Consider the following 24,693-nt stretch of genomic DNA (forward strand, 5'->3'; position numbering starts at 1 on the left):
CGCACACAGCTGCTTGGATTGATGCCAAATATTAGCGCAGTTAAGACCCATCTAACGTCAACTAATGCAAGTAAAATGACTGTAACAAATTGCTACAATTTGTGTTTTATCTTTAGCAAATGTGTGTTTTACCTGTTACATGGCTTATCTGTGTACATTTATCCATAGTTTTGTTTTTAGTACTTACTAACAATTGTATTTTTCTAAAAGCACAGACCAGGAGTGGCAACCATAAATCATGAAGCATTTAATGTAATGTCAATCAAGCTTTTTATTATATTCTAACCTAATCCGTGATTATGGCAGACTATATGTAATATGGAAAATTGTAAATTGTTCTTTGAGTGCAACAAGAAAAGCCGAATGTGTTTAATGCCCTTTAATTTACATTTTTACCTTCTAAAATTGCTCTTTGAGTGCAGTAGGAAACATATGTTTATTGTTTTGTAAGATTTTCTGTTAAAATAAAGCCAATATTGACATTTTTTGTAGTTCCCTTTATTTTTAAAAGTATCGATATACATTTTGGTACCGGTACCAAAATATTGGTATTGGGACAACCCTACCTCCATTGTTAGCTGACTCTTGCGAGCATTTATTTACAATTTAGAATGCGTACAAAAGAGAAAAACATATGTGTTCATGTCTCACATAAGGATTGTGGATGATGAATGAATTAATTAAAAAGTGCAATTCCCTTTTAAGTTGAAGAGGAGTGGTAATTATTTTTCTTGTGACATGAAGTGGACACAATAATGCAATACAATAAATTAATCCTATAACACATCATGCGAACACGTTTGTTATTGGATACTTTCTCATAAACTTCTGCTTTGGAGACTTTGTATGTGTAAGTAGTATGCAAGTATAATTGTTTAATACTTGTTTATATTGACAAAAGTATTGTTTTAGACTGCAATATTGTTCAATTAAGGACACTTACTATATACTATACTGCAGGGGTCACCAACGCGGTGCCCGCGTGCACCAGGTAGCCCATAAGGACCAGATGAGTAGCCCGCTGGCCTGTTCTAAAAATAGCTCAAATAGCAGCACGGTAGCGGCGAACAGCTGTCTCGTCAGCTGATGCGCGAGCGCGTAACTGCGGCTGCTTAGCAACCAGCCAAATCCCACTTAATAAAATTATATTTTATTTTAGAGCACATCCACATCCCTATTCACCTAGGCAACCCCAGGAAATGTATATAATTCGGCATTATTATCAGTTTACGTTCACGCGCAGGTATAACGCGGCGCGCTCCCGTCTCGTCTGCTGGTGCGCGAGCCCGGTAATTAGACAGCTGTGTCAAATCAAGGAGTACAAAAGACGCCAGCGCAGAGTGGAGAAAGGTTTGGTTCATTACAGATAACACAGAGTTGTGCCAAAAGTGTACCAAAACCAAAAGCTGAACGGACAGCCGGTAAGATTGCACTTTATTTCTCTTAGTGGGTGTGGCGCACCTGTTGTGCAGGTGAGATGGGGAAGTTGTGTGCATGTAGCGTGCTTAGTCTGGAGGCTAAATACACACAGTGTTTTGTGTAACTGTTGTTTAGTAAGGAAGTGTTGTGATTCTTTGCTTAGTTTGATAAATGTTGGAGCAGTTTGCTTCATCAGGAGGGTGAAGTCGCTCAACTTAAAGGCCTACTGAAACCCACTACTACCGACCATGCAGTCTGATAGTTTATATATCAATGATGAAATCTTAACATTGCAACACATGCCAAGACGGCCGGGTTAACTTATAAAGTCCAATTTTAAATTTCCCGCCACACTTCCGGTTAAAAACGTTTTATTATGCTGACGTATGCGTGTGACGTTACGAGGGCAAGGGAAGTATTTGGAGCCCGGAGAATCCTATACAACAAGCTCTGTTTTCATTTCATAATTCCACAGTATTCTGGACATCTGTGTTGGTGAATCTTTTGCAATTTGTTTAATGAACAATGAAGGCTGCAAAGAAGAACGTTGTAGGTGGGATCGGTGTATTAGCGGCTGGCTGTAGCAACACAACAAGGACTACTTACTTGGATAGCAGACGCCTAGCCGATGCTAGCCGCCAAACCCACGGATGAAGTCCTTCGTCGCGCCGTCAATCGCTGGAACGCAGGTGAGCACGGCTGTTGATGAGCAGACGAGGGCTGGCTGGCATAGGTGGAGCGCTAATGTTTTTATCGTAGCTCTGTGAGGTCCGGTTGCTAAGTTGCTAAGTTAGCCTTAGCGTCGTTAGCAACAGCATTGTTAAGCTTTACCAGGCTGAGAATTTTTAACCGTGTAGTTACATGTACATGGTTTAATAGTATTGTTGATCTTCTGTCTATCCTTCCAGTCAGGGATTTATGTATTTTGTTTCTATCTGCATTTGAGAACGATGCTATCACGTTAGCTCAGTAGCTAAGTGTGTCACCGATGTATTGTCGTGGAGATAAAAGTCACTGTGAATGTCCATTTTGCGTGCTCGACTCTCATTTTCAAGAGGATATAGTATCCGAGGTGGTTTAAAATACAAATCCGTGATCCACAATAGAAAAAGGAGAGAGTGTGGAATCCAATGAGCCAGCTTGTACCTAAGTTACGGTCAGAGCGAAAAAAGATACGTCCTGCACTGCCTCTAGTTCTTCACTCTAACGTTCCTCATCCACAAATCTTTCATCCTTGCTCAAATTAATGGGGTAATCGTCGCTTTGTTGCTCCGAATCTCTCTCGCTCCATTGTAAACAAAGGAAAATTGTAAGGAATATTACCTCCTGTGACGTCACGCTACTTCCGGTACAGGCAAGGCTTTTTTTTATCAGCGAGCAAAAGTTGCGAACTTTATCGTCGATTTTCTCTACTAAATCCTTTCAGCAAAAATATGGCAATATCGCGAAATGATCAAGTATGACACATAGAATGGATCTGCTATTCCCGTTTAAATAAAAAAAAATAATTTCAGTAGGCCTTTAAAGTGTTGGATTTAACTGTGTTGGATCATTGGCTGCTAGTCAGGGCATAGAAAAGGGGTATTTTTCTACCAGTAGACAGCGGAGTGTTTCACTGCTAAATAAATAATATATTTATATTGGATATGGATTTTAAATATGTATCTAAAATAGGTGGTTAATTGGTTAGGTATTTATATATTTGCATATTGGGTTTTCTGCTGCATTTATCTATTGTGTTTCTGGTGTTAAATGTATTTTATATGTATCTGGGTGCATTTAAGTTGAGACAATTTATTTAAAATCTGAATTAACTTAAAGGGAAAATATTAATCCATTTTCTTGCACTTGTTTAATTGTTAAGTGTTTGATAGCCTAACTAATAATTGTAAATTATGGGATTGATAATTGATTGATTTTTTACAGCATGTTAATCTTGTGGTGTTTTGTCCTTAAAGGTTTTTCACCTACTAAAGAAGCTAAAGGCTAATAAAGACAGCTAATGACAGCTAAATAAACTAAAGTCTACTAACACTGCTAAAGACTGCTAAAAAGACTAAAGAAGAAAAAAGAAGCTGTTTCTTCGTTGGAAAAACTGTTGCAAACTAAAGGAAAATAAAAGGAAAAAAGTAACTACGGTCTGGTCTTTTGAGTGAAATCCAGAAGCCACATTCAGCATTGGTACATCCCTTCAAGTGTGGGATAAGCACAGTGAAAAAAGCAAAACACTTGACAAGCACTTACCAGTGAGCTGCCTATATTTTTTAAATGTTATTTATTTACTAGCAAGCTGGTCTCGCTTTGCTCGACATTTTTAATTCTAAGAGAGACAAAACTAAAAAAAATTTAAAAAATCCAAGAAAATATTTTAAAGACTTGGTCTTCACTAACTGACAAAGAAACAGATAACAGATTTGGTGTCCAGTTGAAAGTGTGACATGATTTATTTAAATTTTGAGAGTTGACTTTTGTATTTTACATGAGTTATTATTTGTACAAACATGGTGCAAAGTAATTCATGATGTGTTCAAAAATGTTAGTGGCTAGCTAGTTAAAATGGGATATTGTGATTTCACAAGACTGTCTTAAAAGTGATCATTTGAAAATGTTCAATTTGAAAAATGTGCACTTAGAGAAAATATAAAAATAAAGTGTTGCATATTGATATTTATCTGTTTCTATATATATATTTATTGTGAGAAATCATAAAGATGATCAGTGTTTCCACAAAGATAAATATAATTAATTATTAATAACATAGAGTTAAAGGTAAATTGAGCAAATTGGCTATTTCTGGCAATTTATTTAAGTGTGTATCAAACTGGTAGTCCTTCACATTAATCAGTACCCAAGAAGTAGCTCTTTGTTTCGAAAAGGTTGGTGACCTCTGCTATACTGTATGTCTAACTTGTGTGCTATTGCACGCTTAACTGTGTGGTACCTGCTAGCTCCTAGTACCCTATATCCTACCATGGCCCCTTTTTGTAAATGATTTCACTAAAGTAGCTGCTAGCTCCTAGTAGACTATATATAGCCTACCATGTTCACCTTTTGTAAATTATTTTACTTAAATACTAGAAAAAAAAAACAACCTTGTGTGCTTATTTGAGGACATTTAGATGTTAACTGGCTGTGCAGCTTTGCACAAGTAAACACACTGCTTGTATCGGAGTGGTTATATCGGAGAGTTTAAATGCAAGCCGATATAAACTTCTTTCTTTAATGATATATAGTCGTGGTCAAAAGTTTACATACACTTGTAAAAACCATAATGTCATGGCTGTTATGAGTTTCCAATAATTTCTACAACTCTTATTTTTTGTGATAGTGATTGGAGCACATACTTGTTTGTCACAAAAACATTCATGAAGTTTGGTTCTTTTATGAATTTATCATGGGTCTACTGAAAATGTGACCAAATCTGCTGGGTCAAAAGTATACATACAGCAATGTTAATATTTGGTTACATGTCCCTTGGCAAGTTTCACTGCAATAAGGCACTTTTAGTAGCCATCCACAAGCTTCTGGTTGAATTTTTGACCACTCCTCTTGACAAAATTGGTGCAGTTCAGCTAAATGTGTTGGTTTTTTGACATGGACTTGTTTCTTCAGCATTGTCCACAGGTTTAAGTCAGGACTTTGGGAAGGCCATTCAAAAACCTTAATTCTAGCCTGATTTAGCCATTCCTTTACCACTTTTGATGTGTGTTTGGGGTCATTGTTCTGTTGGAACACCCAACTGCGCCCAAGACCCAACCTCCGGGCTGATGATTTTATGTTGTCCTGAAGAATTTGGAGGTAATCCTCCTTTTTCATTGTCCTATTTACTATCTGTAAAGCACCAGTTCCATTGGCAGCAAAATAGGCCCAGAGCATAATTCTACCACTGACTGTAGGGATGGTGTTCCTGGGATTAAAGGCCTCACCTTTTCTCCTCCAAACATAATGCTTGGTTTTGTGGCCAAACAGCTAAATTTTTTTTTCATCTGACCAAAGAACTTTCCTCCAAAAGGTCTTATCTTTGTCCATATGATGTCAGATGAAACAAAAATTTAGCTGTTTGGCCACAATACCCAGCAATATGTTTGGAGGAGAAAACTTGAGGCCTTTAATCCCAGGAACACCATTCCTACCGTCAAGCATGGTGGTGGTAGTATTATGCTCTGGGCCTGTTTTGCTGCAAATGGAACTGGTGCTTTACAGAGAGTAAATGGGACAATGAAAAAGGAGGATTACCTCCAAATTCTTCAGGACAACCTAAAATCATCAGCCTGCAGGTTGGGTCTTGGGCGCAGTTGGGTGTTCCAACAGGACAATTACCCCAAACACACTTCAAAAGTGGTAAAGGAATGGCTAAATCAGGCTAGAATTAAGGTTTTAGAATGGCCTTCCCAAAGTTCTGACTTAAACGTGTGGACAATGCTGAAGAAACAAGTTCGTGTCAGAAAACCAACAAATTTAGCTGAACTGCACCAATTTTGTCAAGAGGAGTGGTCAAAAATTCAACCAGAAGCTTGCCAGAATTTTGTGGATGGCTACCAAAAGCGCCTTATTGCAGTGAAACTTGCCAAGGGACATGTAACCAAATATTAACATTGCTGTATGTATACTTTTGACCCAGCAGATTTGGTCACATTTTCAGTAGACTTATAATAAATTTATAAAAGAACCAAACTTCATGAATGTTTTTTGTGACTAACAAATATGTGCTCCAATCACTGTATCACAAAAAAATTTGAGTTGTAGAAATTATTGGAAACTCAAGACAGCCACGACATTATGTTCTTTACAAGTGTATGTAAACTTTTGACCACGACTGTAGGACCGATATCAATATCGGATCGGGACACCCATTCTTTTAAGATCTTTTATCTTATCTTTTTTTAACTGATGGTATTCTGACAGGTCCCACTAGGCTCCAACAGCTACTTAATCAACGTGTGCAGCTCAGTGGCAGAGCCCGCTTGCAAAGGAAGCTCCGTTTGCCGAGTGTCAGGCTCTAGCTCCAACAAATCAGCATCATCATTCGGCATCAGCAAGGCTATGACAATGGATTTTAGGCACGAGCAGCAAGCTGTTCTAATGCAATATGGTGGTGGCGATCCATGTCCTCCCGGTACGTCTTGTCAACTAAAGTGGCATCGTAACATGCTGCACTTTGCCACAAGGATGCTAATTATCATTTGCTTTAGTAACACAAGAGGGTGAGGCGTGTGTGTTCCCCTTCACATCCATGAAACGGTCGTACACCGAATGTACCACAGACGACAGGACCGATGGCAGAAAGTGGTGCGCAACCACCGCCAACTATGATGAGGACAAGAAATGGGGTTTCTGCCAGCCAGGTGATCTTTTAGCTGGAAATAACCGGAAATGTATTTTTCTCTGAGAAACATGTAAACAAGGACTGCGTTTATGTTACTAATGTATACTTGTTTCCCTCTCCTGCAGCATCTGCCAAGCGTCAGTCATCCATATTGTTTAGATGCGACCCGTCCGCAGGCCACGGCTCCCCACAGCTGCTCTCAGAAACTGCAGGCTGTTCAACCACTTTTCAGTGGAAAACCAGTGTTGTGTGCCCCCCCAGGAAGATGGAGTGCAAGCTAGTAAATCAGCATCAGACCTTTGACTTGCGAGCCCTGTCCTCCCTCACCGAGCCGTGGAAGTTCAGCCGTCGAGGCGAAGCGTAAGTCTGTTTGTCTAGGTGGTAATAAGACATTCTCTTGTGACTGTCTCACCATCTCCATGCTTACACAGATATTACATCAACCTGTGTCAGGGGATTCACGGGGGACTGACAGATTGTCCAGAGGACGCCACAGTGTGTCGTCGCACCGCAGCAGGAAGGACTCAGATGCTGGGTCGCGTCCACACTCAGACGATGAGCTACACTGGTGGGCAACAATACATCAATAATGCCTTAGAAGTAACCTCTTTTTGCTACAATATGTTTCCGCCACAGTCATGTTTAACAACACTGTTGGCATCGCTTTTGTTACATAATGATCTCTATGTTTGTATAACATATAAACATGTAAACTTCCTTCTCATATAGACGGAAAGATTTACATCAGCTATTCAGCCGGTGATGACGTGTGTGGTAACGGCGTGGCAGCAAAGACAGAGATCCAGCTGACATGCGGCTCCACAGTGGGACACCCTGCTATTGTGAGGTACACGCCTCACAAGTACTCTCCCTTGACCGGATCTAACTTCAACTTCTCGCAGTGATGTTTCAAGAGATATACTTCTAAGATTCATTTACTTTCAATTCAGCATTCTTTAACTTGCAGTTAATGACAGAAGAGTGTTTGTCTGTATAGTTAAACTTTGCCTCGTTATGGCGCCATTATAAAGCATTACAAAACACTTCACGTCTCTTCATAAACTGTGTTATATCACATGATTTTAAAAAAAATTAAAAAAACATTTATTGTTTATTTTCTTCATGCTGACTGCACGTGAGCCTTTTTCACACTGCAGGTCAATTCTGATTTTTTTGTCAATATGCGACCTATATCAGATTTTTTCATGTCAATGTGAACAGTGCTATTCCAAATTTCTCCAATCTAACCTTAGCCTCTTTTGTATGTGGATGTAAATCAAATATGTATCCAATGCGACTACATTCTGAACGCGCCGATCACGCTCATCCGACCAATACGTCATCAAATAGCGATAAGTAATATAATTCTTTGCCAAAAATAGACGGTTGCAAAATAGTTGACAAATGCGCAAAAACACGTCAATGTTCCACCACTCCTGTCTCCAACTGCTCGCCCACACGCTCTTCAGAGCCGACGTTGAAGCAAATGTCCCACAAACTGCGAGAGCCAAAATGCTTGCCCTTCCTAATCTTCTACACACAATAATTCGGTTCAGGAAATGTTGACTTTGATTGCACAAAATCCTAGAAATTGCCACAAATGTGCTAGGACTGGGACCTACAAGAATTGGAGCCATGTTTACCTCTTTAAACACTGCAGCACGTGTGACTTCATAATCTCATGTCTGCATGCGGGTCAGCTTGCGTTCACATTAGCCATGACATTTTTTATTTAAATGTGACCAACGACATAAAAAGATCTGATTTGACAAAAAAATCTGAATTGGACATCCTAAACTGCAGTGTGAACATAGCCATGTTTGTGTACAGCGTCAACAAGGCGTCCTGCCTCTTTGTGATTGGCTGGGAGACTCGCTGGGCGTGTGCAATCAAGCAGCGTGAGGTGGAATTGGTGAACGGTACCATACAGAATCCTGATACCGGCACCATCCTCAGCCTGGGAGAGCTTTACTTCAGGTAGTACACATGTTTGTGCACCAAACTTATGTACCTTATCTTCACTGCAAATATGTGTCTTCAGCCCTCACCAGGCATCTGGAGATATCCGGTCCAATGGTGACCGCTACATCTACCACATCCAGTTGTCTGGATTGACCAACAGCTCCCTACCGAGCTGTGTTGGCGCCAACATCTGCCAGGTCAAACTAAACGGAACATACAGGCGTAGAATTGGCTTCTCCAGCAAAGCCAAATATTACATTAAAGGTATTTATAATTCCTGCTCCCATCTTGAACAAGTGGTTCAGACTTTCCTGCATAGATTATACAATTTGTCACACTCTGCTTCCTGAAAGTTAATCCATCATCCTTTCATTCATCAGCTTTGTGAAAAGGAGTTTATTATTATGTATTTTGGAGATAATTACAGAGTGTAAGAAAAAGAGTCTCACATTTTAAAATCAATTCATGGAGTTAAAGTTACATAAAGTTGTAAACTAGCTCAGAATGCTTAAATCAGGGATATTTAACTGAATTGTTTTGGGGGCCACAATTCCAGAAAGCTAATGACAGAGGGGCCGGACTTCTCCCTTCATTATCAGTCCTTTTTTGTATATTGTACAGAACCAGCATCCTCTACAGAAGGCATTAGATTTAGTCAATTTATTTTGTCAAAGTTACAGGAGTGCTCTGCTCTTTTAAAGGACCTTCTGCAAAAATGTGAATTTCTAACAAGTTTTTTTAACTGAACTTGAGGGCCACCAGTTTAATAGCCAAAACGATGAAAAAGAAAGGACCTAAAATGGAACATTGAGGAACTAAAGAAGTGACAAATAACTGCATCTGAAGTAAACAAGCTACAGCAATACCTTAGTTACATTAATCACTTTTTTTTTTTAAAGTACCAAAAGACTTAAAGGGATGCCCTAAGAAATACATTAGTTATATAAATCACAAGTTTGGACCCCAATGTTTTATGTTTGCTAGCAAGGTTAAAATGTCAATGTAAGGATCTGCAAATGTATTTACAGTGGTCCAAGTTCCTCTAGGAACAGGAACATGCTCGTATTTTAGGAATTTGCTGGAAAAATGTTTGTCTCCCAAGTTTTGAACTGAACTCAGGGTCCAGTATGGTATTTTCTCCAGACCGCATTTGGCCCCTAGATGAATAGCCCTGGCTTAAATGTTAGCATTCAACTGTAGCTTAGCATGTTTGTGTTGGGGTTCTCTGCTGTCAATCAAACATACCGTCTGCATCGTTGACACCAGGAGGAAACCTGGACGTGATGGTGCCTTCTGAGTCAACGTGCGGGCGGGAGACGACCAAAATGGTGTATTCTACCATCATGTTCCAGTGCAACCCTTCAGCGGGAATGGGTATCCCAGAGTTCATGCTGGAGACGGATGGATGCCAGTATCTTTTTGTGTGGCACACTAATGCCGTGTGCGGCCTGACGTAAGTGAACTTCTGGAACATACAGAGCAGCTACACTTAAGACAGCATTTTCAACTTTGATTGTGTTGCAGGACCGTGGATGCAGGTACGGATGATGACGACATTGTTCCAGCTCTTGCCAGGAGGAGCAAGGTGGCGGGCGTGCTGATGAGCCTCCTCCTGGCGGGGCTGATTGTATGTCTGCTGGCATTCCTGCTGCGCAAGAGGGAGAGAAGGTGAGGCTGCTGATAAAGTGATGAAGTGTGTGCTGTTGTTTGTCTTCTTTTAATTGCCTACCTGTCTTCTATGTCTCCAGAGAGATGGTGATTCAGAAAGTTGCTGGATGCTGCAGGAGAGGAAACGAAGTCTCATATAAATATTCTAAGGTACTGTATTCCATCCTTGTGAGTGATTGACATGAATCCAAGTTGAAAGTCCACATTGGGTATGTTAAGGTGTGAAAAAAGGTGTTTTGCTACTCAGGTCAACATGGATGAAGATGCAGGGGAGGATGAGATGGAGTGGCTGATGGAGGAACTCGAGGCCCCACCTACGTCCTCTCACCGGGGACGGAGTAACCATAGCAACGGTCACATCAAGACCAAACCGGTGAACACGGACGGCCTGCGCTCCTTTTCACTGGATGAGCAAGAAGACGACAGCGAGGACGAGGTCTTGAGCGTCCCGGGCGTGCGAGTGGTCAAGTCATCGTCCGCCTATCGCAGCGTCTTCCTGAAGGTGAGCGTTGTTGTCCAGCATGCTAGCCCAGCACGGTCCTCTCAAATTTTGAAGAAAACTCACCTGTTGGTCTTTTCCTGGCCAGGAGGAGAGCGATGAGGACCTGGTGGGCCTCCTGGACGAGCCCAACAAGAAGAGGAAGAGCAGCAAAGCTCAGTCATCTGTTCGTAGCAACACGGTAGCCAAGGGGAGGCGGGAGGACGACGACAGTGACGAGGACCTCCTGAGGGTGTGACGGGTCCTCCCCTGCCCACCATCAGGACTACTCTTTCTCAGTGAATGTCGCCACAGCAACACCCTCGGCAAACTGACACTTTTCCTTCTCGTTTTGGGATTCATTTTGACCGACTGCACCCTGCTCAGATTCTACCGTGTAGATCGCCATTTTGGCACCTTATTTATTGACGGCTGATTTATTTAAAGCGCTTCTTGGCTCTCGTGATTCTCCGCAATGATCCATGCTGCATCACTGACGCCGCCATCACGTCGCAGCTGTCTCAAAAAGACCTCAGAGGCCCGATGAGAATCCGCCGGACAACCCAAAAACACTAGTGTTTCTCAACATGTTGAATACTTTTTTGAAATTGAATTGATTGTAGCTGTGCCATTTTCTTTAGCACTTTATATCAAGCTAATGTACACGTCTCTTTGCAGAGTTGTTATCAAGCAGCCTCTTAGGTCTTTTAAGATGTCTTGTTCGGCGAGGCGGCTCAGTGGTGAAACGAGTCATGACGGCTATCAAACAAGAATCTCCAAGCTGAGTGGGACGTAGGCGATGCAGGTCAGTGAGGAGGTCAGCTTCTAAAGGGAATGAAGACGCCTGTTGGTCTTTTTGTGATGTTTACGTCATTTCTGCCCCGAAAAGCCAGCGTGAGGCCTTTTCATGAATAGATTGTTGTCTTGTTGTGGACTTTGTACATAGCTTATCACTTCACACGCATGAGTTTTTATGATTATTTAAGTGTGTGAGCGGACTCCGCCAAAGGATGTCGAATGAGGAAGGTTGAGCCTTTTTTTAGAGTGAAGGCGGTGGTTATTTAGCCCCGCCCATTTCTCACTGAAGCCATATTCTGCACATGGAGTCGTCGTCGTTGGGACTGCGCTGTCACACATTTTAGCTAAGAAAGTTTTTTTGTTTTGTTTTCCCAAAATAATCATTTCTCAACCAAATGCATGCCAAGGGCAGCAAGTCCCAGCTGGTCAAACACAGAATCATTGATTAGTGAGTGATTTGTTAATTGTCTTAAGTAATTTTTTTAAGTAATTTCAAACACTATTTGTTATTAAGAATTTTCTGATGTGCTAAAACGAGACACTTGAGAACAGAATATGGAGAATTTAAGTGTTATGTCAAACCTTTGCATTGGATCTTAGTATTTGACGTAGCAGACACAATAAGCATATTTCTGTGTTCATGCTCACAGGATCAGGGAGATTTCTATCACTCATTATTTCATTCTTCATCTCCTCTGTCTTCTTGATCGTGTTGTCATTCAGCATGCGGAGCATCGTGAAAGTTAACACTCTCCACTCGCTTGGTAGAAGACGGGTTCGTGTCTTTGGTACTGGATTTTCAAAAGTTCTAGTTGCCTCAAATGTCTTAGTGCGGGCTCACGTGCACGGTACAATTGTTGTGGCGTCAAAGAACAGGAAGTTGTTGTGGAGAAAAGCACAAGAAAATAAGGATTGTGTACGATGTTGATCATCATTCTGCTTTTGTTGTCTGTTTTATTTTTTGCTATTTAAAAGAATCTGAATGTAAGAGAATGTTGCTTTATTTGAATAAATACCAGATAAATGACACCTATCATTATTACTTAATGATCCAAACTTTGGTGGATTATTTGTGTTGTGCAAGGTGGCTGCAGGCTAGATTTCATTAATAACGCAAGACTTCCAGGTTGGCCCTGAGAACCTTCATATTGGTGGACTTCAGATGAACACTCAGTGCATGTGTCTGTGCTCTGTGTTTATGTTAATGAGGCGAGTATGGCGTAGCGCTCCGCTGCACAGCCCGCTGACCTTTGGTCTAACCCGTCCTGTTAAAAATGAAGAGGACCGGGCCAGCTGCCACTTTGTGCTCATCACCGCCGCTGCCATGACCTCGTTTGACGACATCTTGGAGGAAGCCGGGAAGTTCGGCCGCAGCCAGAGGCGCATTTTCGCCCTGCTGTGCTTCGTGTCCATGCCCTGGGCCGGCGTGTACGTGGGCATCGTCTTCCAGGGTTTCACCCCAGACCATTGGTGCCGTGACGACGCCGTCCAGCAATGGAGGCAAACGTGCGGTCGGAGCTTGGCCGATGGCCGAAGTGTGATTGCGCCGCTGGTCAACGTGTCCGGCGTGCTGCAGCACAGCAGCTGCGAGCAGTACGACGTGGACTGGAACGCCACGCTCACCTGCGACGCTCAAAAGATGGACCTGGGCAGCACACCCACAACGCCCTGCAAGAGCGGCTGGGAGTACGACTATGAGGGGAGGCGGTCCTTCGTCACGGAGGTATGCCCACTTTTAAACTGTTTTGAACCTTTCCTTAGCTTGAATCTTATCGACAGGTGGCTGTCCATAAAAGAGAATAAATAATACAGTAATATTACAGTATAATAGTAATAGTTAATTGTAGTACTAGAGAGTTCTTGGATGTATTTTGTTACAGCAGGTTGTCATGTCATGGACATTCTTACCTTTTGTCCTAGTTTGGCCTGGTGTGCTCTGACGCTTGGTTGGTGGACATGTTCCAGGCCATGCTCAACATCGGCTTCCTGCTGGGCAGCATAACCATCGGTTACCTGGCCGACAGGTAAGAACCTGATGTACGGACGCGTGCAGGTCACATCTGATACGAAGCTTCTGTGCACAGGTTTGGCAGGAGGTTAAGCTTCCTGATGTCCAACGTGTTCAACGGGATCGCGGGGATCCTGGTGGCTGTGGCGCCCAACTACGTGTCCATGTTGATCTTCAGGATGCTGTACGGCTTTGGCGTGAAGGGAGGCTGGATGGCGGGATACGTGCTGAGTGGGTTACTTTTTTCTCCTCTCTCTCCATGTCCTGTTGACATACGCAATTATGGTCTCGCTTCTCTCCCAGTCACAGAGATCGTGGGTGTGGAGTACAGGCGCACAGTGGGCGTGGTTTACCAGATGTTCTTCAGTGTAGGTCTCCTGGTGCTCCCCCTGCTGGCCTACTTCATCACTGACTGGCGATGGCTGCAGGTCGTCATCACTGTGCCCTACATCCTGTTCATCAGCTACTACTGGTGAGACACCTCTTGTTTGTATTTACATTTACAATACGATAACGGTACAGGCATTCTACGTACTACTAAGTAACTACTACTACTCTGCAGCGGTAGTTTAGTTGTACATACAGACTATCTTTGTAGTGCTATGCCACATAGGAGTGTGTATGATGCTGTTTATAAGTACATAAATAACTAAATACAGTACTACTATTCCATAGTGCATACATCCTAAATTTGTAGTACTATTCCACATAGTAGTGTGTACGACTACACAAGTGTAGTAGTAAGTTGTTGTTTTTGTTTATTAGTCCATACATAACTACACAGTACAGTAGTACTACAATTCCATAGTGATAGTTTAGTAGTGTGGGATCTGAGGTCGTTGTGGCTTGTGCAGCCCTTTGAGACACTTGTGATTAAGGGCTATATAAATAAACTGAGATTGATTGATAGTGTGTACATACTAACTTTGTAATATTATTCCACATAAAACAGCGTACGATGTTGGTTATTAGTACATACATACTTAGAGTATTACTATTCCACAGCAGTAGTTTAATAGTGCATACATACTAACTTTGTAGTGCTATATATTTATATAGTAGTGTGTATGACTTTGTAAGTAGTAGTAATAAATTGGTATTATTGTTTAATAGTACATACATAACTACATAGTACTACTAATCCACAGCGGTAGTTAAGTAGTGCATACATACTAACTTTGTAGTACTATATTCCATATAGTAATGTGTACGACTTTGTAAATTGGTGTTGTTTTTGAGTAGTACATACATAACTACACTGTACTATTATAGTTCCACAGCAGTAGTTTAGTAGTGCATACATACTTTATTTATAATACTATTCCACATAAGTGTGTACAATGTCTTATTACTACATAGTACTATTATTCCACAGCAGTAGTTTAGTAGTGCGTACATACTACTAACTAGGTACTACAGTGGGACTTCGATTCACAAACTTAATTGGTTCCTCAACATACTGTAGTTCATGAATCAGAAGGTTTGTATAGTGAAGCATAGTTCCCCATTAGAAACAATGTAAACATGAATAATTGGTTTATCGCCCTATTTTAGTAAAACAATGCACACTTTGTAGACATTGTGTATGTTGGTGTGTGTGTGAGTGCGTCTAAATATACAGTCGTGGCCAAAAGTTTACATACACTTGTAAAGAACATAATGTCATGGCTGTCTTGAATTTCCAATAATTTCTACAACTCTAATTTTTTTGTGATGGTGTGATTGGATCACATACTTGTTGGTCACAAAAAACATTCATGAAATTTGGTTCTTTTATGAATTTATTATGAGTCTTCTGAAAATGTGACCAAATCTGCTGGGTCAAAAGTATACATACAGCAGCAATGTTAATATTTGGTTACATGTCCTTTGGCAAGTTTCACTGCAATAAGGCACTTTTGGTAGCCATCCACAAGCTTCTGGCAAGCTTCTGGTTGAATTTTTGACCACACCTCTTGACAAAATTGGTGCAGTTTAGCTAAATGTGTTGGTTTTCTGACATGCACTTCTTTCTTCAGCATTGTTCACACGTTTAAGTCAGGACTTTGCGAAGCCTGGTTTAGCCATTCCTTTACCGCTTTTGATGTGTGTTGGGGGTCATTGTCCTGTTGGAACACCCAACTGCGCCCAAAACCCAATCTCCGGGCTGATGATTTTAGGTTGTCCTGAAGAATTTGGAAGTAATCCTCATTTTTCTGAGTGGGGACAGCGGCGACAGTCTGTTTTCACGTCCGCTTTCCCACGATATAAACAGCGTGCCTGCCCGATCACGTTATAACTGTAGAATGATCGAGGGCGAGTTCTTGGTTTCTTATGTTGGTTTATTGTTAGGCAGTTTCATTAATGTCCTCCCAGCGCGGTAACAACACACAACAACAGCAGTCACGTTTTCGTCTACCGTAAAGCAGTTCGTCTGCCGTAAACAGCAATGTTGTGACACTCTTAAAACAGGACAATACTGCCATCTACTGGATAGCCTCCAGAACACAGAAATTCAAGTATTTCTTTTATTTATATGTATAATAAAATATATATATATATATATATATATATATATATATATATATATATAATATATATATATATATATATATATATATATATATATATATATATATATATAGCTAGAATTCACTGAAAGTCAAGTATGTCATACATATATATATATATATATATATATATATATATATATATATATATATATATATATATATATATATATATATATATATATATATATATATATATATATATATATATATATATATATGAAATACTCGAGTTGGTGAATTCTAGCTGTAAATATACTCCTCCCCTCTTAACCACGCCCCTAACCACGCCCCTGCCCCAACCACACCCCCGCCCCGCCCCCGCCCCACCTCCCGGAATCGGAGGTCTCAAGGTTGGCAAGTATGATAAAAACCATTGTTAAGGTCAATTATTTTCATGTTGCTACTGATGTTTAAACATGTCCTCTTAAACCAGTGCACTTTTTTCACATTTTGTTATTTTGTGTTTTTGTTAGCTGAAGAATTGAGCATAGCTAAATGTTTTTAAAGAAGATTGGAGACTACATTTGACTTTTCTTATATTAATTCCAAGGCTTTTTCTTTTTTCTTAAGTTGGGATCCTATTATGCAAAACCTACTTTTCTTACTTGTTACTTTCTGTTTTTGTGTATTTGGGATCCCCATCAGTCCCGGAAATTTTAAATCAAGGCATGGTGGAGATATTTGGTTACGTCAACAGATATTTCCATTTATGGGTTAGTTTATGGGCCAAACTATATCAGGATATGACTTTTGCTCCATATTGCCCAGCCCGACACTCATGTTAGCGACAGTTTAGGGATGTTCTGTGTTTTAGCTTTACAGTAGACCTTATGATGGCATTGTGTTTATATGTATGAGTGCACACGTGTACATTGTTTGAGTGTTAATACAATTGTGATGTTTAAGACATTTCATATTGCTACTAAAAATGTTCTGTGCTACTAATTTTTTTTCATTTAGTAGCACCAGTGCTACTACTGAAAAAGCTAAGCATACAGTGTACTACTAAGTTTACTCTGCTTAATTACATAGCTGGTGTGTATGTTCTACCACAATACTCCTTTATGTACTTGGGATAAGTGGCACGCATGCTACTAACTTACATCACCGACAGGTTCATTCCGGAGTCTCCAAGATGGCTGCTGTCCCAGAACAGGAGGTCCCAAGCTGTGGCAATCACTGAGGCCATGGCCAAGGAGAACAAGAGGACTTTGTCCAAGAACATTGAGGTAGTGTCACAAACAAACACATGAATCCTGCACACCAGAATTTCATCAAGAGGTTCTCTTCATTGTGGACTTTGTAGACTTTAACTGATGAAAACGCTGATCCTTCTGCCACCGCCTCCTTCATGGACTTGATCAGAACGCCCAAAATGAGGAAGCACACCTTCATCCTCAGCTTTAACTGGTCTGTTGATGCTGGTAAAATTCTAGAAGTTGTTAGTGACAATGATTAAGTCCAGCTGTGTTGCTTCCAGGTTTACCAGTGCAGTGGTCTACCAGGGTCTGATTATGCGACTGGGCATTATGGGAGGAAATGTCTACATCAGCTTCCTCATCTCCGCTCTCATGGAGTTTCCCGCCGCTTTGCTCATCCTCTTCACCATCGAGCGTGTTGGCCGCCGCTTGCCCTTTGCCGCCGCCAACGTAGTGGCCGGAGCCGCTTGCTTAATCACCGCTTTCCTTCCAGACAGTGAGGACACCACTGTTCTTTATTCATTTCAGATGTTTGGATGCTCTTACGGTTCCTCTCGTCGTCGCAGGTGTGCCCTGGTTGAAGACGGCAGTGGCTTGCGTGGGCCGACTGGGCATCACCATGACGTTTGAGATGGTCGTCTTTGTCAACACGGAACTCTACCCGACGTTCGTCAGGTAAACCCTCAGCATCACGATTGTCTACTTTGGAGGACGTGTGAGAATGTGTTGAATGACACCAGAAACCTGGGTGTGTCCGTGTGCTCCACACTGTGCGACATCGGCGGCATCGCTGCTCCTTTCCTCCTCTACCGGCTGGCCACCATCTGGCTGGAACTACCCCTCATAATTTTTGGTGCGTCACAGCACATTCAGTTGTTGGTTGCTGTGAAAAGTAGCTCATGTTGTTGTTTATTGTTCAGGCATTCTGGCTTTTCTGGCCGGCGCGTTGGTCTTGCTGCTCCCGGAAACACGAGGTGTCCCGCTGCCCGACACCATCAATGACATCGAGTACCCTGACAAGTGAGCGACGAGAAGTGGCGCATGTCTTGTTGTTGGTGTGTACTCACTCTTGTGTGTTTAGGGTGAAGCTAAAAGCCATGCAGAAGAACCAGCAGTTGACCACGCTCCTTCCCCCCGACGCCAACATTTCAAGTAACCAAAACCCAGCAAGCGTTTGAAATCCTCCAAGTATTTATTCACGTTCTGTCGCTTCCATCCGTGCTTTTGATGGCCTCCACACTAAGTCTAATTGATTAAAATCTTGTTTTTATTGCAATTAGTGACCACCAATAGTTGAATAAAGAGTGTTCTATTTGGGCTTGTGGACAGTCATGATTGAACAAATAACTCCGCTTACTTTCAAGGCAAATTCAACTAGGTCCTCCCTTTAACATCAGTTTAATTGGCTCTGATGGTTCGCTCAATCCAGTCCACAAACTTTGACACTCGAGCATAGACGCCAGGCTTCATTGCATTGGCACAGCCCAAACCCCAGGACGTGACGCCCTGCAAGATAAACTTGTTGTTGGATTTACACACCAGAGGACCACCGCTGTCACCCTGCAGGGACACAATAGGACAGGATGAGTACTATCGACTGTTACTACCTATCAAGTACATTGAGAGGGGTATGAGACCTGGCAGCTGTCTGTGCCTCCAGCAATGTTTCCGGCACACATCTCGTGGTCTTTCACTCTGCCGTTAAGGTACGACGGACGATTGCAGACTTTGTTCTCGATGACAGGGAAGCCCGTCTCCTTGAGAATGCCTTCTCCTCCCGTACCTGAGACACAGGACAACAGTCACTACTCCCTACCCTCACTGCTAAAAGGTATGTTGACCGTCTAACCAAAGATGCTAGCTTGTACACGTCAGTCTTACTTTGAGTCTTTTCAGGTTGGGTAAACTTAATTTCTGTCCCCCCACAACAACTGACTCAGAATGTGGTCTGCGTTGTACCTTTAGTTTCACCCCATCCTGTGACGTAGCACTCTGCACCACTAGGCACGATGTAATCCTTCTCTGGTAGACAAGCTGGCAGGACTTTGTCATTAATGATTGCAGGCCTGAAACACACAGCAGCACACTTTACCATCCATCCTCCATCCATTTTCTACCACTTGTCCCTTTCAGGGTCGCGGGGGTGCTGGAGCCTGTCTCAGCTGCATTCGGGCGGAAGGCGGTGTACACCCTGGACAAGTCACCACCTCATCGCAGGGCCAACACAGATAGACAGACAACATTCACACACACATTCACACACTAGTGAACTTTTAATGCTTACTACTCGGGTTGTGAGATATCAATGATATACTACGACTGAACAATTTTGAGAAAACATTTTTTTTGTGATTTTTCTCTCTTAATTGCGATTCGATTTGCGATTTTTATATTTCATACATAAAAATGCACAAAACTAAAAATAACCAGTGAATGAAGACATCCTACTTTTAGTCGATCAACATGTTCTTGTCTAGAGGTGCCAAACAATATGCAATAATTTACTTTCAAAAATATTTATGTTTATGCAGACAGACTCAGAGCTTTTGTCTAAATCATGCTCTTCCACTGAAGCAATAATCGATAAAATCTATACAATGTTTATAATGTAATCATAATGCAAGTAACAATTTAAAAGGATATACACTTCTATTACTCATTACATTATAATTGTTTACCATTGTACTGTCCTTGGAAGGTAAATAAAGAAAAAATAAAACATACACATTTTTGTACATCTTAAAGTCCATATTTTTCCCAGTTGGAAAAACGAGGACAGACAACGTCTTTTTGTTTGTTGCCGTCACGTGATCACGGCATTTTCGCTTGTTGATAAGCTCATATCGCCCATCCAATTTGAAGCTGAAATATTCCCACATTTGGCTTTGTAATCAGATTGTTTTCCTCCTAATTTTTGTTACTTTGCTGAACTTCTCACTGGCGAGCCGCAAGGCTCTTTGTCTGTGCTTCCTGTGTGTATGGTCTCGCTGAGTTGCTCTGCGCCCACAGAGACAGAGATTGTGGAAGACAGAAAAGAGGGCTCACTACTGTTAAATAAATGTGTGCAGTTGCTGAGAGCGATGCACAGAGTAAGACTTTTTCTCCCCGATTGAAAAGAGGAAGAAACGCGAGGCTCAACAATTCTGATTGGCTAACATGAGTGTCACTCAAATGCCGGTGATGGTGGAGAAAAAAACTTTGGCCCCTTTTGGTTACATATTCACACTAATTCAAACTTCGGATGGGCGGCTCAATACAAATATCGACAGTAACAATACCAAGTATAGTATCAGTTTATATGGTCGATACTTCGGCTCGACGGCGGTAAGTCCCAAGGGCCACATGGAACATATAATAATAAATATATTTTTTATTTGCTTTTGTTATTGTTTACAAACTCAGGATATAAGTCCCTGGACACAGGAGGACTTTAAGGGGGATACAAACAAAGGATTTAAATCAGAGCCAATAGTAGGAAATAATATAAACATGTAATTGATATTGTTACATCACTATCCTGTCTTTTTGGCTGATTATAATTGTTATCAAAAATTTAATCATCCAAATATCTTAAAAATTTGAAGTACCAGCCTTATGATGACCAAATCTGCCCTTGTAACGACTTTGTATTAGATCAATACCTGTATTTCTGTTATCACCCAAAACTTACTAAGTGCTTATTACATTTGAACAGAAGTATAGATAGAAACCTGTTACAACAGAAAGTAGCCAGATATTAACAAGTAGATAAATAGTAGTTTTGAGAAAATAATACAACCGGAAATTACGTAATATGTTACCGCATACGTCAGCAGCCGAATTATGAGCCTCGGTAACCTGTTTTAAAATATTTCTACTTAGGGGTGTAACGGTACGTGTATTTGTATTGAACCGTTCCGGTACGGGGGTTCGGTTCGGAGGTGTACCGAACGAGTTTCCACACGGACATATTAAGTAGCATACAGCACGTTGTGTAAACAATGCACACCGAGGCACAATACACGGCATGCTAGCAACGACCGGGCTACGACAACATGTAAAAGCCAGAGCTGGAAGACACTCCTGCCTCGTTAAGATCTCTCGTTTGGGAACACTTTGGCTGCACGATACAACAATGGAGGACGGAGGTTTGCCGACATTGTTCAGCAGCTGCTTCTGACAACACGTCAAACATGCTAACCCATTTGAAGCGTCACCACCGCATTCAAGCAGCCTCTCCTTGGCGAGTCAGGCAGGGCTAAAGCAATAACAAAGGTTTTTATTGCAGCAGATTTAAGACCATATTGCATTAAAAACTAGATTTTGACCCACTTCTATGGTGGACCAACAATAAGCCCATATATCCTCTTACTGCCAAGTTAGCCAGGCTGGGGTGGGGAAAGAAAAGTTAATCTGAGGCTGAGTTGACTTGAAACTGTTTAATGTTGCACTTTCTATGTAGAAGAAAAGTTTTGTCATTTTATTTAATTTGAGCAACAACTTGAGGCAGTTTATTGTTGATTAACGTGGACCCCGACTTAAACAAGTTGAAAGACTTATTCTGGTGTTACCATTTAGTGGTCAATTGTACGAAATATGTACTGTACTGTGCAATCTACTAATAAAAGTCTCAATCAATCAATCAATCAAAAAAAGCACTTTATATGTAGAAAGGTTTTGTTAAGAAACCATTCCGAGCCTTATCTTATTTAGTTTTTATTTTATATATGTTGACCACATTAACCCTGGCAATGGACCCGGTGTGTATATGTATGTTATGCCATTGTTTACAAATTTGGTAAATAAATAACCAAAAAATGTATATTTTGTTGTTTTCTTACTGTACCGAAAATGAACCGAACCGTGAACTCTAAACCGAGGTACGTACCGAACCAAAATTTTTGTGTACCGTTACACCCCTCGTTCTACTCTATTATCATTTGTAATAATATATATCGTTATCACAGAAGGCTGCAATATATATCGCGATACAGAACTTAGGCCATATCACCCATCCCTACTTACAACTAACACTTGTCCACGACTGACCTGTCCAATTTGAGCAGTGCAATGTCGGCCCCGTTGGGTCCCAGCACCAGTTTCTCCAGCCCCCTCATCTGTTTGGACGCCTCTTGGGCTCTCTCCGTGTGCACACCCAGAATGATCATGTAGGCAGAGGGCCGCTTGGACCTGCAGCACATTTCGAACACGTTGAAGCCAATTTGACATGTATGTGTGTGTCTGCTTCATGAGTGTTGTCATAGTAACACATTCTGACCTCTCCAGGCAGTGTGCAGCCGTCAGCACCCACCGGGGCTCAATCAAAGTTCCTCCACAGAAGTGAGTACCTGTACTGGAAGAGTTAGAAAATATCTTCAAAATGTTTCTTTTCAGTTAGGACACTCTAGCTAAAAATCATCATAGAACATAAAATCCTCACATGTACTCAAAGTGATAAGCCAGGGAGGACAACACTTCATACTTGCCAACCCTCCCGATTTTTCCGGGAGACTCACGAATTTCAGTGCCCCTCCCGAAAATCTCCAAGGGCAACCATTCTCCCGAATTTCTCCCGGACAACAATATTGAGAGCGTGCCGTGATGACACTGCCTTTAGCGTCCTCTACAACCTGTCGTCTCGTCCGCTTTTTCTCCATACAAACAGCGTGCCGGCCCAGTCACATGTTGTATGCGGCTTCTACAGCCACACGTAAGTGACTGCAAGACATACTTGATGAACAGCCATACATGTCACACTGAGGGTGGTCGTATAAACAACTTTAACACTGTTACAAATATGCGCCACACTGTGAACCCACACCAAACAAGAATGACAAACACATTTCGGGAGAACATCCGCACCGTAACACAACATAAACACAACAGAACAAATACCCAGAATCCCTTGCAGCCCTATCTCTTCCGCCCCCCCCCCCCCCCCCCCCCCCTCAACCACACACGCACGCACACACCTCAACACCCCCATCTCCCGAATTCGGAGGTCTTAATGACTTTAACTGTATGCTTTGCACATATTTAGACAGCAACAGAGAAATCAGAAGTTGAACCATCCAGGAAGTGATTGTGTTTGACTACTAAGGTTGTCCTTTTTCTGTAGAACGCTCAGATTTTACAATAAAAAAGTCTTATAGCACACCAGCAAACAGAAGTGTTGTATGAATGGCAACAAGCAAATACCAATTGTGTACCACCTGCCATCAAGTGGTAAATAGTTTCATTGGTCTGCCTATCACTAAGCATCACTACTACAAATGGATGAACAAAGGTATGATTAAGATTAATTTTAGGTTTCATCACTGTCGTTTGGTGGTACTCACTTGGTGCGCAGGCTGATCTGCCACGGCCACGAGTGCGCTTTGGCCACGCAGCCCCCCACGATGCGGCCAAAACAGCGCTTGGGTTTGACCACGGGTGTCCCGCAAGACAGGCCCGCTACAAACAGGAGGTGAGAGGTCAAAGGAGGCATTCAAAAGCAGCCAGTGTGCACCATAGGGACACAATGTTTTCACATACCGCAGTCGGGGATCTGACAAAAATCCCATTTCTTGTTTCGGTCTGTGGTGTAGCACCACGGTCCGTTCACATCGCTATCTGGGTTTCTGCAGCTCTGGTGAAGAACACACAGCAGCAAATGGTTAAAACACTCATCCTTAGTGAGTCATATGACTAAACACATTGTGTAAATTTAAAGATTGGGGTTTGTATTAGAGGCAGTCATGGTTTTTTTTCCTTGTGACAATTGTGGCGCCCCCTATGGGTTGTGGTCAAAATGCTTTGGAATTGATTGATTTAAACTTTTATTAGTAGATTGCACAGTGAAGTACATTTTCCGTACAATTGACCACTAAATGGTAACACCCGAATAAGTTTTTCAACTTGTTTAAGTCGGGGTCCACTTAAATTGATCCATTATACAAATATATACTATCATCATAATACAGTCATTACACAAGATAATCATCAGAGTATATACATTTAATTATTTACAATCCGGGGTGTGGGATATGGACGGGGGTGGGGGGTTTAGGTTTGGTTGGTATCAACTCTTCAGTCATCAACAATTGCATCATCAGAGAAATGGACATTGGAACAGTGTAGGACTGACTTGGTAGGATATGTACAGCAAGTAGTGGACACAGAGAGAGAGATCAAAAAGTATAAGAAAAAGTGTCTACATTTGATTATTTACAATCCGAAGAGGTATGATGTGGAAGGGAGGGTGTTAGTTTAGGGTTGAAGTTGTCTTGAGGTGTTCTGAAAAAATAGTGTTTTGAAGGAGGATA

The 24,693-nt window shown here is 41.6% G+C and overlaps 3 protein-coding genes across 5 annotated transcripts in view; 2 read left to right on the top strand and 1 right to left on the bottom strand.

Annotated features, from left to right (window-relative positions):
- The window catches only part of LOC133648575 (cation-independent mannose-6-phosphate receptor-like), a 51,318-nt gene extending 38,638 nt beyond the window's left edge, over nucleotides 1–12,680 (top strand). Inside the window, exons 40-51 of the mRNA XM_062044802.1 lie at nucleotides 6,325–6,535; nucleotides 6,612–6,764; nucleotides 6,871–7,105; nucleotides 7,177–7,313; nucleotides 7,475–7,592; nucleotides 8,576–8,722; nucleotides 8,787–8,971; nucleotides 9,974–10,160; nucleotides 10,232–10,375; nucleotides 10,456–10,525; nucleotides 10,623–10,877; nucleotides 10,963–12,680. Coding sequence (XP_061900786.1) covers nucleotides 6,325–6,535; nucleotides 6,612–6,764; nucleotides 6,871–7,105; nucleotides 7,177–7,313; nucleotides 7,475–7,592; nucleotides 8,576–8,722; nucleotides 8,787–8,971; nucleotides 9,974–10,160; nucleotides 10,232–10,375; nucleotides 10,456–10,525; nucleotides 10,623–10,877; nucleotides 10,963–11,112 — 1,992 coding nt within the window. The 3' untranslated portion in view covers nucleotides 11,113–12,680. The remainder of the gene's footprint in view (nucleotides 1–6,324; nucleotides 6,536–6,611; nucleotides 6,765–6,870; nucleotides 7,106–7,176; nucleotides 7,314–7,474; nucleotides 7,593–8,575; nucleotides 8,723–8,786; nucleotides 8,972–9,973; nucleotides 10,161–10,231; nucleotides 10,376–10,455; nucleotides 10,526–10,622; nucleotides 10,878–10,962) is intronic.
- A 109-nt stretch (nucleotides 12,681–12,789) lies between these two features.
- Nucleotides 12,790–19,011, top strand: LOC133648586 (solute carrier family 22 member 2-like). Of its 3 annotated transcripts, none has more exons than XM_062044821.1 (11): nucleotides 12,790–13,374; nucleotides 13,572–13,675; nucleotides 13,736–13,890; nucleotides 13,963–14,131; nucleotides 17,326–17,440; nucleotides 17,518–17,621; nucleotides 17,692–17,906; nucleotides 17,977–18,085; nucleotides 18,151–18,263; nucleotides 18,331–18,430; nucleotides 18,492–19,011. In XM_062044821.1, the coding sequence occupies exons 1-11, from the start codon at nucleotides 12,814–12,816 to the stop codon at nucleotides 18,586–18,588; spliced, it is 1,842 nt and encodes a 613-aa protein (XP_061900805.1). In that variant the 5' UTR covers nucleotides 12,790–12,813; the 3' UTR covers nucleotides 18,589–19,011. The 3 variants fall into 3 exon arrangements, with proteins under 3 accessions (XP_061900805.1, XP_061900806.1, XP_061900807.1); XM_062044822.1 differs by having other exon boundaries at nucleotides 13,969–14,131; XM_062044823.1 differs by lacking the exons at nucleotides 18,331–18,430; nucleotides 18,492–19,011 and having other exon boundaries at nucleotides 17,692–17,860; nucleotides 17,939–18,085.
- LOC133648583 (plasminogen-like) overlaps nucleotides 18,575–24,693 on the bottom strand; it is a 28,478-nt gene continuing 22,359 nt past the window's right edge. Inside the window, exons 13-19 of the mRNA XM_062044816.1 lie at nucleotides 23,924–24,017; nucleotides 23,728–23,842; nucleotides 22,668–22,742; nucleotides 22,439–22,579; nucleotides 19,370–19,476; nucleotides 19,048–19,193; nucleotides 18,575–18,970 (exon numbers count right to left, since the gene is read on the bottom strand). Of these exons, the coding sequence (XP_061900800.1) occupies nucleotides 18,809–18,970; nucleotides 19,048–19,193; nucleotides 19,370–19,476; nucleotides 22,439–22,579; nucleotides 22,668–22,742; nucleotides 23,728–23,842; nucleotides 23,924–24,017 (840 nt within the window). The 3' untranslated portion in view covers nucleotides 18,575–18,808. The remainder of the gene's footprint in view (nucleotides 18,971–19,047; nucleotides 19,194–19,369; nucleotides 19,477–22,438; nucleotides 22,580–22,667; nucleotides 22,743–23,727; nucleotides 23,843–23,923; nucleotides 24,018–24,693) is intronic.

This window comes from Entelurus aequoreus, linkage group LG04 (assembly GCF_033978785.1).
Source record: "Entelurus aequoreus isolate RoL-2023_Sb linkage group LG04, RoL_Eaeq_v1.1, whole genome shotgun sequence".
Classification (NCBI taxonomy): domain Eukaryota; kingdom Metazoa; phylum Chordata; class Actinopteri; order Syngnathiformes; family Syngnathidae; genus Entelurus; species Entelurus aequoreus.

Excerpts from the sequence above, each read along its gene's own strand:
- LOC133648586 (XM_062044821.1), top strand. The coding sequence starts at position 12,814 with ATGAACACTCAGTGCATGTGTCTGTGCTCTGTGTTTATGTTAATGAGG. Across the intron at positions 14,132-17,325 it reads CTGTTCATCAGCTACTACTG|GTTCATTCCGGAGTCTCCAA; the intron begins GTGAGACACCTC and ends CATCACCGACAG. Across the intron at positions 18,431-18,491 it reads GACATCGAGTACCCTGACAA|GGTGAAGCTAAAAGCCATGC; the intron begins GTGAGCGACGAG and ends TTGTGTGTTTAG.